This window comes from Pelophylax lessonae, assembly GCF_965119305.1.
Source record: "Pelophylax lessonae genome assembly, chromosome: 4".
NCBI classification, from domain to species: domain Eukaryota; kingdom Metazoa; phylum Chordata; class Amphibia; order Anura; family Ranidae; genus Pelophylax; species Pelophylax lessonae.
The window spans coordinates 155,842,036-155,854,404 of NC_138771.1; the positions used below are offsets into that span (position 1 = coordinate 155,842,036).

The 12,369-nt window shown below is 40.1% G+C and overlaps 1 protein-coding gene across 1 annotated transcript in view; it reads right to left on the bottom strand.

Annotated features, from left to right (window-relative positions):
• LOC309552398 (uncharacterized protein) overlaps nucleotides 1-12,369 on the bottom strand; it is a 198,812-nt gene that overhangs the window by 148,605 nt on the left and 37,838 nt on the right. Inside the window, exon 5 of the mRNA XM_082253341.1 lies at nucleotides 733-849. Within this exon, the coding sequence (XP_082109467.1) occupies nucleotides 733-849 (117 nt within the window). The remainder of the gene's footprint in view (nucleotides 1-732; nucleotides 850-12,369) is intronic.

Consider the following 12,369-nt stretch of genomic DNA (forward strand, 5'->3'; position numbering starts at 1 on the left):
AAGGTTGACCTCTGGAAGGTTTTCCTCTCTCCACAGATAACTGCTGGAGCTCCGTCAGAGTGACCATTGGGTGCTTGGATCACCTTCCTGGCTAAGCTCATTTTTGCCGGATGGCCTGCTCTAGGAAGAGTCCTGGTGGTTCCAAACTTCTTCATTTACGGATAATGGAGGCCACTGTGCTCATGGGAATCTTCAAAGCTGCAGAAATTTCTCTCTACCCTTCCCCAGATCTGTGCCTTAATGCAATCCTGTCTCAGGGGTCTACAGACAATTCCTTGGACTTCATAGCTTGGTTTGTGCTTAGACATGCACTGGTAATTGTGGGACCTTATATAGACAGGTGTGTGCTTTTCAAAATCATGTGCAATCAACTGAATTTACCACAGATGGACCCCAATCAAGTTGAAGAAACATCAAGGATAATCAGTGGAAAAAGGATGCACCTGAGCTCAATTTTGAGTGTCACGGCAAAGGCTGAATACCTATGTACATGTGATTTTTTATTTTTTTTTATAAATTTGCAAAGATTTCAAACAAACTTCTTTCAGGTTTTCATTGTGTGGTATTGTTTGTAGAATGGGGAAAATAATTTAATCCATTTTGGAATAAGGCTAACAAAATGTGGAAAAAGTGAAGCGCTGTATATACTTTCCGGATAGACTGTAAGCATCTTAGAATTAGGGAGGAAACCACATTTAAATTTAGACAAAATTTTAACAAAATTAAACCTACCATATGAGTATCCTAGTATGGAGAGAAACATAAGGACAGAAACCAGGAAGTAAAACAGAGCGATCCACCATCCAAAGAGAAGTACATAAAGTATGTTGCCAATGCTTACTTGTGATGCTGTGAAAATAAAAAACGGTTAAGGGAACAGAAAATTTTTCATTGAATAAAGCCTTTTAATTCCCCAAGCGATTGGATTGGACACAGCAGAAGCCAATCAGCGGGACCTGCCGATCGTTCGGCGGAATGACAGAAAGACGGTCTGCCTATGTAAACAGGGCAGACCGCTGTCCTGTCAGGGAGTAAAAGATCTTGTGTTTCAGCCAAGTTGAAACAGATCTCTTTTCCTCTAGTGCATCCACTCCCCCCCCAACCCCCGTTAGAAAGCACTCCCTATGATGGTGTCACGGGTTCCCAAAAAGTGTAACTGTGTTAGATTTGTCCGCCACAATGTTGCAGTAAAAAAAACACACACACAAACCCCCCCCCCCCATACAGACACACACATTTCCTCTGTTCTCAGCAGCATAAGAGCTTGGGGGAGTAGAAGCAGCAGAAGCACACAGCTTCCCAGTGAATGCCTGTGCAGCGGGGGACTGTCAGAACAAGTCTGATCATTGGAGAGTACACAGAGCTTCCCAGCATAGCTAGAGAACCGTCCACGGTGTGTTCTCCTGCTTAGTGTAGTCAGTTTTTAAAATAAAGGCAAGGGGACTAGCAGGAACACCAGGGATTTCACATAAAGGAAGCAACACAAACAGAACAGGATATGTTCTCATACAAGTAGATGGTACAGCAGGCACATATCAGGATAATGAAGTGTTGGGGTAACAAACGCTTTAACGGTCATAGGCAGTTTCAACAGTTCCAAGCATCATCCATTAAATTAAAGGTCACAGACAATATTTATAAAGTAGGGAAAGGAGAAGGATTTGGTACCCAACAGTTTTGTAAAAAAGTAAAAAGAATGAAAATATCAAGCTGTCATTTATGCAGGAATACAAAAATGGATTGTAAAAGTTGCTCATGTTCCCCTTCAAGAAAAAGGTATTCCAAATAGCAAACAGTGCATATGAGGCTACAAAAATGGGTTCCGAAACCACACTAATAAGAGTCCATGATTAAAGTGTCAATTTTTTTTTTTTTCTTAACTTAATTTTTGAGTAATGGCCAGGAGAGGCATCCATGCAACAACACCTATGCAGAATGCTGGCAGACTCCCACAAGCACAAAGTGGCAAGTCTGTAAATGAGAAGGCCAAAGACGCTGCAGCTGTCAAACCTGCTAAATTTGCCTTGACATCTAAAGAGAACGAAAACAAAGTTTCTCAGCATGTTGCTAGTGAAGAATTGGAAGCTTTCTGTGCTGATACGGAAAACGAGGTCTTACATAAGCAACCGGAACAAAGGAAAATTGACGCGGAAGAGATAAATGGGAAAGAGTGCAGAACAACCTGCCAACTCCTCCATGATGGCTTTACATTAACATCACTAGCGCCAGTAGAACCTACATTGCTAGATGTACTCCTAGCAGTACAACAGTGGCAAAATTCTCTTTGTAATCCAACAGGCCAAATGCAAGGACTTGAAGAATTTACTTTTTTTCAACAAGATGTTCAAAAATACAGGAGTAAGTACCTCTGCTCTGGAAGGCAGAGTTAGCAAGATGGAAGACACTTTTCAGCAAAAAAAGTACAGATTTTAAAGAGCTAGTGAAAAAATCTGATACCAATGCTCAGAAGCTAGAAGACCTAGAAAAACCATCTTTGACGCAATATCAGGCTAATGAGCATGCTGAAGGTTCAAATCCCACAGAATTTGTGGAAACATGGCTGTGGGAAATTGGAAAAGATCATCTTTCCATGACTTTTTCAGTTGAAAGAGCACATAAGAGTACCTGCAAGGCTCTTACCAACAGGGGCCTCCCCGAGTCAGTTATTAGTACAGCTACTTAACGTGATCGAGATCTTCTCCTTCGAAGAGTCAGATTAAGAAGTTTTTTCGAAGAGTCAGATTAAGAAGTTTTTTCAATGGAACTAAAATTAGATTTATTCCCGATTTCTCTCTGGAAGTTCAAAAAACAGCGCACTAAATACCAGGAAGTAAAGAAAAGGTTGCAAAGACTACAAACTACAATATTCAATGCCATCTCTTCAGCTTGGAGTGGTGGCAAATTAAGTAGTTAATTGTTTGACACTTCGCATGCCACCACTGAATGGTTAGATAGGCACTATAAACAGACCAAGATATTATAATGTAAAACTCAAATTGGAAGATATGTGCATAATAAAGGTCAGGGGGTGGGGAAAAAAAAAATACCCTCTTTTTTCTGAAGTTTATTTATACAATTGGGAGATGTTCAGATCTTTTCTTGTATCCATCATACAGAGCAGGGGGAGCAAGCCTAACATGGATGGACGCCCTCCAACTGTTCCCTGCAGGGAATGTTTGTCGTGTACATGCGCTCTGGTCTACATGGCCGCATGTGTTTTTTCTCCCTTTTCCTTCAGTGTAAACCTATGGCTATAATGAAAAAACAGATTATAAATGTTTTATGATCAACAGATTAGGGGTTAAGTCACTGTGTGTATATTGTGCTGTTCTTATTTAGAAGGCATCTCTGGTATTCGCTCCTGTGTGGAGCATTTTTCTTTTTTTTTTTCTCTCTGGTGTCATGTGAGATTTGCACTGGTTATTGTTTCTTTATATTTTTTTTTCTGTTTTTTTGTTATATACAGTGCCTTGCGAAAGTATCAGCCCCCTTGAACTTCGACCTTTTGCCACATTTCAGGCTTCAAACAAAGATATAAAACTAATATTTGTGAAGAACCAACAACAAGTGGGACACAATCATGAAGTGGAACGAAATTTATTGGATATTTCAAACTTTAACAAATAAAAAACTGAAAAATTGGGCGTGCAAAATTATTCAGCCCCTTTACTTTCAGTGCAGCAAACTCTCTCCAGAAGTTCAGTGAGGATCTCTGAATGATACCATGTTGACCTAAATGATTAATGATGATAAATAGAATCCACCTGTGTGTAATCAAGTCTCCGTATAAATGCACCTGCACTGCGATAGTCTCAGAGGTCCGTTTAAAGCGCAGAGAGCATCATGAAGAATAAGGAACACACCAGGCAGGTCTGAGATACTGTTGGAGAAGTTTAAACCCCGATTTGGATACAAAAAGGATTTCCCAAGCTTTAGAGTCCATTCACACTGCCGCGACTTGTGAGGCGACTTGTGTGCCCTCAAGTCGCCCCAAGTCGCTTGACATAACAAAAGCAATGTTAATCAATGAGTGCCGTCTTAATTGCCTTCTGAAAAGGGACCTGTACTACTTTGAGGCGACTTGTCTCAGACTTCAATGGGGGTCGCCTCCTTATCTTATTTGAGGCGACTTGTGATCCGACTTTCCATTAAAATGGTCCTGAACCAGAAAAAAAAGATAATTTTTCTTATAATTTTTATTAGCACAGGCATATGGCTCTGCTCCACCTGGGTGCTTTTGTTGCAGGCATTTATTGGGCATTTTTTGGGCGTCTGGAGGCAGGCATGACTGCCTCCAAAGACGCCCAAAAAATGCCCGATAAATGCCTGCAACAAAAACGCCCAGGTGGAGCAGAGCCATATGCCTGTGCTACTAAAAATTATAAGAAAAATCTTTTTTTCTGGTTCTGGACATGCTACAGAGCCGAAACTTCACAGGTACACTTTTTAGACCCCCCCCCCCCCCCCGACACTAAATACAAAGAAATCTAATTTTTTTTTCTTCAATAATTGGCTCTCTATCAAAAACGACAATTTTTAAGAACTTTTTTTGTGTGATTGAGCATGACCCAGAACCATCATATTCGGATTGGCCAAATACAAAGTCGAACAAAAGAGGACCATTTATATCCCAAATTTCAAAGATTAAAAGGAAATCTAGGGATTGGGAACACCCTAACAAAAATGGTTTTGCAGGCTGAACTCAATACATAACAAACCCCACTGAAAAAAAACCCAACAGGAGTGCATACAAAGCCAGCAATCTTATGCAGAAATCTCCCATTACAAAAAGCAGAGCAGAAATGCTTTTTTTCCCTCCAACAACCCTAGTTTGAGGGGGGGGGGGGGGGCAAAACACAGGTCACCTCTTAGCTACAATTATTAAAGCTCAAAAACCCTCAACCCATGTGGTATAAATACAAGAATCCTCAACAAAAAATAGCACGTACTACTTTAGAGATCTCGTCTGTTTTGTGATTTTTATAAAGATCTATACAGCAGTAAAAACATCCTATGAAGATGCTGAACTACAACCCTTTTTAGACTCCATTATGGTACCAACACTGTCTTCATCTGACAAGGAGGCATTGGATAAGCCTGACTCTGGAGGAACTACCTACCTAATAGAGCCCAAGGTGTTGATGGGTTACCAGGGGAGGTCTATAAAATATATGGAGACAACTTATTACCGGAACTATTGGCGGTATTTAACCATTTCTGGACCAGAGTATTTTCCCCCTTAATGACCAGGCCACTTTTTTCAATTTGGCAGTGCGTGACTGACAATGCTGCGGTCAGTCAAAAAAAGACATTTTCTACTTTTTCTTTTAAAAAATATTCAATATACTAATTTTTTGTCATATTTAGGCCAAAATGTATTTAGCTACATGTCTGACAAAAAAAAATCTCAATAAGCATATTTTTATTGGTTTGCGCAAAAGTTATAGCGTCTACAAACTATGGTGTATATCTTGGAATTTACCCACCTTTTACCTTCTGACTGCCTATCTCATTTCTTGAAGTGTTAAAATGGCAGGGAAGTACAACCCCCCCCCCCCCCCATTACCACTTTTTGAAAAGTAGACATTGTAAGGAATGTCCTGAGAGGCATGTGGAGCCCATTTTTACACAAAGTCGTCATTGAAATAATATTTTGCTCACGCATGCCATGGGTATGTGTAATTACACCCCAAAATACATCCTGCTGCTTCTCCTGAGTACAGGGATACCATATGTGCAAGGCTTTATGGGATCCTAGCTGTGTACGGGACCCCGAAAACCAATCACCACCATCAGAATTTCAAAGGGCGTAAATTGCTCATTGCACTCTCACTACCCATCACAGTTTTGGAGGCCCTGAAAAGTCAAGATAGCACAAAACCCCCCCAAATGATCCCATTTTGCAAAGCAGACACCCCAAGCTATTTGCTGAGAGGCATAGTTAGTCCATGGAATATTTTATATTTTGCCACAAGTTTTGGGAAAATTCCTTTTTTTTTTTTAACACAAAGTTGTCACTAAATGATATATTGCTCACACATGCCATGGGTATATGTGAAATGACACCCCAAAATACATTCTGCTGCTTCTCCTGAGTATGGGGATATCCCATGTGTCAAACTTTTTGGCAGTCTAGCTGCATACAGGACCCCGAAATCCAATCACCGCCTTCAGGCTTTCCAATGGCGCAAATTGTTGATTTCACTCCTCACTACCCATCACAGTTTCAGAGGCCATGAAATGCCAAGACAATACAACCCCCCCCCCCTCCAAAATTACCCCTTTTCGGAAAGTAGACACCCCAAGCTATTTGCCGAGAGGCATGTTGAGTGTTTTGCAAATCGCACTTTGTCAAAGTTTTGAAATTTGAAAGAGAAAAAATGCAAAACGCATCTTTCCATCTTAGTAAATACCCTAGGGTGTCTACTTTTCGAAAAGGGGTAATTTGGGGGGGGGGGGGGGGGTTTGTGCCATCTTGGCATTTCATGGCCTTCAAAACTGTAATAGGTAGTGAGGAAGTAAAATAAGCAACGCCATTAGAAAACCTGAAGGTGGCGATTGGTTTTCGGGGTTCCGTACACAGCTAGGCTCTTAAAAAGTCTCACACATGTGGTATCCCTGTACTCAGGAGAGGCAGTAGAATGTATTTTGGGGTGTCATTTCACATATACCCATGGCATGCGTGAGCAATATATCATTTAGGGACAACTGTGTAAAAAAAAAACAAACACAAATTGTAATTTTCCCGAAACTTAGGGCAAAAATATAAAAAAAAAAAATACTCCATGGACTATATATGCCTCTCAGCAAATAGCTTTGGGTGTCTACTTTCCCTAAAGGGTTCATTTGGGGGGGGTGTTTGAGCATAAAATGCCAGGATAATTCAATCTTAGCCCCACATCACCCACTTGAAAACCAAGTCTTTGTTTACATAAAAAAATTTATATAACACATATACACACACACACACACACACACACACACACACACACACACATACAGGTCCCTCTCAAAAAATTAGCATATTGTGATAAAGTTCATTATTTTCTGCAATGTACTGATAAACATTAGACTTTCATATATTTTAGATTCATTACACACAACTGAAGTAGTGCAAGCCTTTTATTGTTTTAATATTGACGATTTTGGCATACAACTCACGAAAACCCCAAATTCCTATCTCAAAAAATTAGCATATCATGAAAAGGTTCTCTAAACGAGCCATTAACCTAATCATCTGAATCAACTAATTAACTCTAAACACCTGCAAAAGATTCTTGAGGCTTTTAAAAACTCCCAGCCTGGTGCATTACTCAAAACCGCAAACATGGGTAAGACTGCCGACCTGACTGCTGTCCAGAAGGCCATCATTGACACCCTCAAGCAAGAGGGTAAGACACAGAATGAAATTTCTGAACAAATAGGCTGTTCCCAGAGTGCTGTATCAAGGCACCTTAGTGGGAAGTCTGTGGGAAGGAAAAAGTGTGGCAGAAAACGCTGCACAACGAGAAGAGGTGACCGGACCCTGAGGAAGATTGTGGCGAAGAAACGATTCCAGACCTTGGGGGACTTGCGGAAGCAGTGGACTGAGTCTGGAGGAAGACTGGGGAGAAGGAAATGCCAAAATGCCTGAAGTCCAGTGTCAAGTACCCACAGTCAGTGATGGTCTGGGGTACCATGTCAGCTGCTGGTGTTGGTCCACTGTGTTTTATCAAGGGCAGGGTCAATGCAGCTAGCTATCAGGAGATTTTGGAGCACTTCATGCTTCCATCTGCTGAAAAGCTTTATGGAGATGAAGATTTCATTTTTCAGCACGACCTGGCACCTGCTCACAGTGCCAAAACCACTGGTAAATGGTTTACTGACCATGGTATTACTGTGCTCAATTGGCCTGCCAACTCTCCTGACCTGAACCCCATAGAGAATCTGTGGGATGTTGTGAAGAGAAAGTTGAGAGACGCAAGACCCAACACTCTGGATGAGCTCAAGGCCGCTATCGAAGCATCCTGGGCCTCCATAACACCTCAGCAGTGCCACAGGCTGATTGCCTCCATATATATAATACGACCAAGTATTGAGTGCATAACAATTATTTGAAGGTTGACTTTTTTGTATTAAAAACACTTCTTTTATTGGTCGGATGAAATATGCTAAATTTTTTTAGATAGGAATTTTGGGTTTTCGTGAGCTGTATGCCAAAATCAATATTAAAACAATAAAAGGCTTGCACTACTTCAGTTGTGTGTAATGAATCTAAAATATATGAAAGTCTAATGTTTATCAGTACATTATAGAAAATGATGAACTTTATCACAATATGCTAATTTTTTGAGAGGGACCTGTATATAATTTTTTTTTTTTTTTTTACTAAAAATTACTTTGAACCCTCAAACGTTACATTTTTTTTTTTTTTTTTTTAAAGCAGAGGCCCTACAGAACACAAACTGGTGGATGTTGCATTTTTTGGTCACACGGTATTTACGCACAGTTTCCAAAACACAATTTTTGCGAAAAAAAAAACCTTTTCAAATTTAATGCACAAATACACTATACATTTCTTAATTGTTTGGTAAAATTGAAAAGATGATCTTATGCCGAGTACATAGATACCAAACATGACATGCTTTAAAATTGCACACGCCCGTGCAGCGGCAACAAACTACGTACATTTTTAAAAGCCTTTAAAAAAGTCTTTATAGGTTACCACTTTAGACTTAGAGGAGGTCTACTGCAAGAATTACTGCCCTCGACCTGGCGTTCGCCGCAATACCTCATATGCATGCTGCAATTGCAGTTTACATACGACACTAGACCAACGCTTGCATGCGCCTTTGCGCGCAAGCACGAGAGGATAGGGGTGCTTAAATTTATTTTTTTTTTTAATGTAGCTTTGTTATTTTTTTAGTAATTTTTATTATCACAGTGAATTTAAATATTCCCTATAATAGCAAGCAATCTGTAGTGACAGGTACTTTTTTTAAAAAAAATTGGGGCCCATTAGACTCTAGATCTCTGCTCTGCCCTTAAAGCATCTGACCACATCAAGACTGGTGTTATAAGATGCTTTCCCAAATTTCCAATGGCGCTGTTTATTTCTGACGAAAACAAAGTCATGAAATGCTCGTAGCTTCCGGTATCTTAGGCCATAGAGAGGATTGGAGGCCATAGCGAGGATTGGAGCCACTCGTCTTTCAACTTTATGGCTATGAGACAACCCACACACCCCTTAGTCCATTTTTTATGCCATTTAGTATCACTTATGTCGATTGATTTATACTATTTAATACTTATATTTACTCTTTTACATCAGTCACTGATTGGCTTCCTGGGTTGTTTTCAACCTAAATCTAGGTACATAGACACATTTCGTCACCAGCAGTTCTGCTCTCCCCTTTGACCCCTGTGTCCACCTGAGCCCCCCCCACAGCTCCTGGGTCAGACCTTCCATGCTAAGGACTATCTAGTAAGCATGGAAGCTTCATGTTTGCTGCGTCTTATTTGACACTCCATATGTGCACACACATCTTTTACAATACTATTTTACCTTCTAGATTCATGATGTACACCTACTCCTGAGGAAGCAAAGTATATTTTGCGAAACGCACAGAGTATAAAGGGTGCTATATTCTATCAGGTCTTTTGTACATGCTTGTATGTGCTCACAATGTAGGTTGATGCTGTTACTTGTATACATTGTACATGTATTTTATTACTGATCAGTCCAACATGCTTTTACTGAATGTGATTATCCATATGGTGGTTTAATAAAACATTTGAGCTATTGGTATAACACTGCACCATGTTTTTTTTAGTGTGTAGCTTCTATTAAAGTCCCCCGGGCAAATGCATGTCCTGTTTGTACTTCTCTAATGATGGGCATACATGATGAAAGCCATGTATGCTTTTTTTTTTTTGAAACTGTGGTGGTGAAATCACCTCCTACAGCGCTGCCATCATAGATTTCCATATATGCTGAGCGCAAGCGCTGTTTGTGTCAGAATATGGATAAATCTGTGTGGCAGCTGATGGGCGTACCTGCAAGGCAAACTGGTTAACAATTGAACAGTAAAAATAAAAGATTACATTGCTACCTGAAAAGTAAAAAATGGTTACCAATGAAAAACAGTAACAATAAAGTACAGTAAAAGTAGAAAGTAGAAGAGCAGAGTAAGAACTGCTACAACTAAATAACTCATCAATGAGGAAATAGAGAAAATCTGTAATATGTCATTTAGCAAATGCGGCCAGACTTAGTATACCTCTTAATTGGAAAACCTCTTAATTGGAAAAAACAAACACCTCCAACAATAGCAGGTTGGATTCGGAAAAGAGGATCTAGTAATGACAGCTCAACATAAGAGGGAAAATATATATATATATATATATATATATATATATATATATATATATATATATATATTATATTATATAATATAGAGAGAGAGAGAGAGACGTGGGGAGCATGGAACTTCTTTATACTATCGAGAGAAGGTTTAGCATTAATAGACTGAAAAATAGTATGAAAGTAAAATAGTATGAAAGTAGAAGTGGAGTATTTTTTTTTGGGTAGATGAAACATGCGCCCGCCAGGAAATGGAAGGGATTAATATCCCTCCCCCCCCCCCCTTTCTTTTCCTCTTTGGGGTTTTTTTTTTTCCTTTTTTGGGTTGTTTAGGTATACATAAAAAGAAGAAAAATTGGATTTGGAAGAGACCGTACTATTTGTAGCTTTATTATGAAGTCAAATTGGTTGTATAGAAATAGAAGTAGGCTATTACGGATAAGCTTAGATAAGAGATTGTGATTGTTCGATATTTGTATTAAAAATGATGCAAGAACCCTACTTTTTCCTACATTGTTAAATTACATGATTATAAAGTATGTTTTTGGTTGTATGGTCCCATCTCAAATCCTTAATAAAAATTTATAAGTGGAAAAAAAACAGAAAATTAACTCAGTAAAAACGACAACTATTTTTGGCTTTTTTGATTTTTTTTTTTTTACACTTTTTTCTGTAACTGTAAAACGTTCCAGCTTAGGGTCTCTCAAAATGACGATCGCCATCAAACATCTTTCAAGACCCTGTGTAAGTGTTCCCTAGATTGTGCCATGCTGTACCCTATGCTAATACTCCACTAGTGTGTGGTAGCGATGGAAGCATTCCCCGATGCAGAGACCAGGTTTGCCAGGACAGAAGGGACAAGTACGGGTGTCACGCCTAAATCCGCGCTTCTGACACAACATCTTCTTTGGGGGTTATCTTTGGGTAGGGGTACTCGGGATGGCATACGGAAAATGCCTCTCATGCAGCCGGCTCACTGCATCTGGTAAGGAAGTTGGGGCGGAGAACCTCCTGGATACAGGTGGGCTCTGATGATCTCTTCCTGGAATTGTAGGAAGGATCCACTTCGTCCTGACGCTTTGTATAGCACAAAAATGTTCAGTAAAGCCAATTAAAATAAACAAACTTTTGTACCAGCATCTGGCCTTAGGGGCAATTAAGTATGGTGCTATCATCTGGTCATTGAGGTCCACCCCCTCCCATTTTAAGGTTGTAGTCGTGGACACAGAGGGGCTTCTCCAAAACACCAGTTGCCGTAGAAATTTGGACTGCCGTATCTGCGTGAATGGAGGACAGAACGAAAACATTCCGTCTGTCCCTCCACTTCACTGCAAGCAATTTGTTTTCAAGCAGGCTCTCTATCCCCAACTAAGTTGGGTATTTACAAGCCGTTGGGGGAAGCCCCGGCGATTAGGTTGCACAGTGCCACATGCGCCAATTTGAAATTCAAGCAGGTGACTAAAGTGGCACGCTTGTATAAAAGTTGTCGTCCACATACAAATGGTACCCCTTTCCGAATAAGGGTGACACCCTGACACCAAGTCCCAAACTATCTTGCCGCTGCTCCCTATGTAGTCAAAAAAGTTACCGTGCAAGATAGGCCCTTACCCCTGTTGACGGTTCATAACAAATTTTGGGACAGAAAAAGACAGGGCTTTACGGGCCTGTGGGAGTGGAAGGATCAAAAAGTAGAACCAGTAGTAAAATCAAAAATACATTTTATTGGTTTATCCAAATAAAAAACAAGCATGGATAACCATGCATGTATAATAACAAACAAGTACAACATACAATTGTTAAAATATAGTGTCACTGTAATTATAGAAACATATCCCACAAGGGGTTAGAAGCGGAAAAAACAAAGCCTGTGTAGGTGGAAGATGGGTCTCAAGCTGGATTCGGTCACGGTAGGTCCCCAGCAAGCCGACGCGTTTCGCTTAAGGCTTCCTCAGGGCCTGAGAGACCATAACAGACCGATGTTTCCTTTTTAACAGTGACTTGTATTAGGCGGCAAGGCTGTGGCGGTA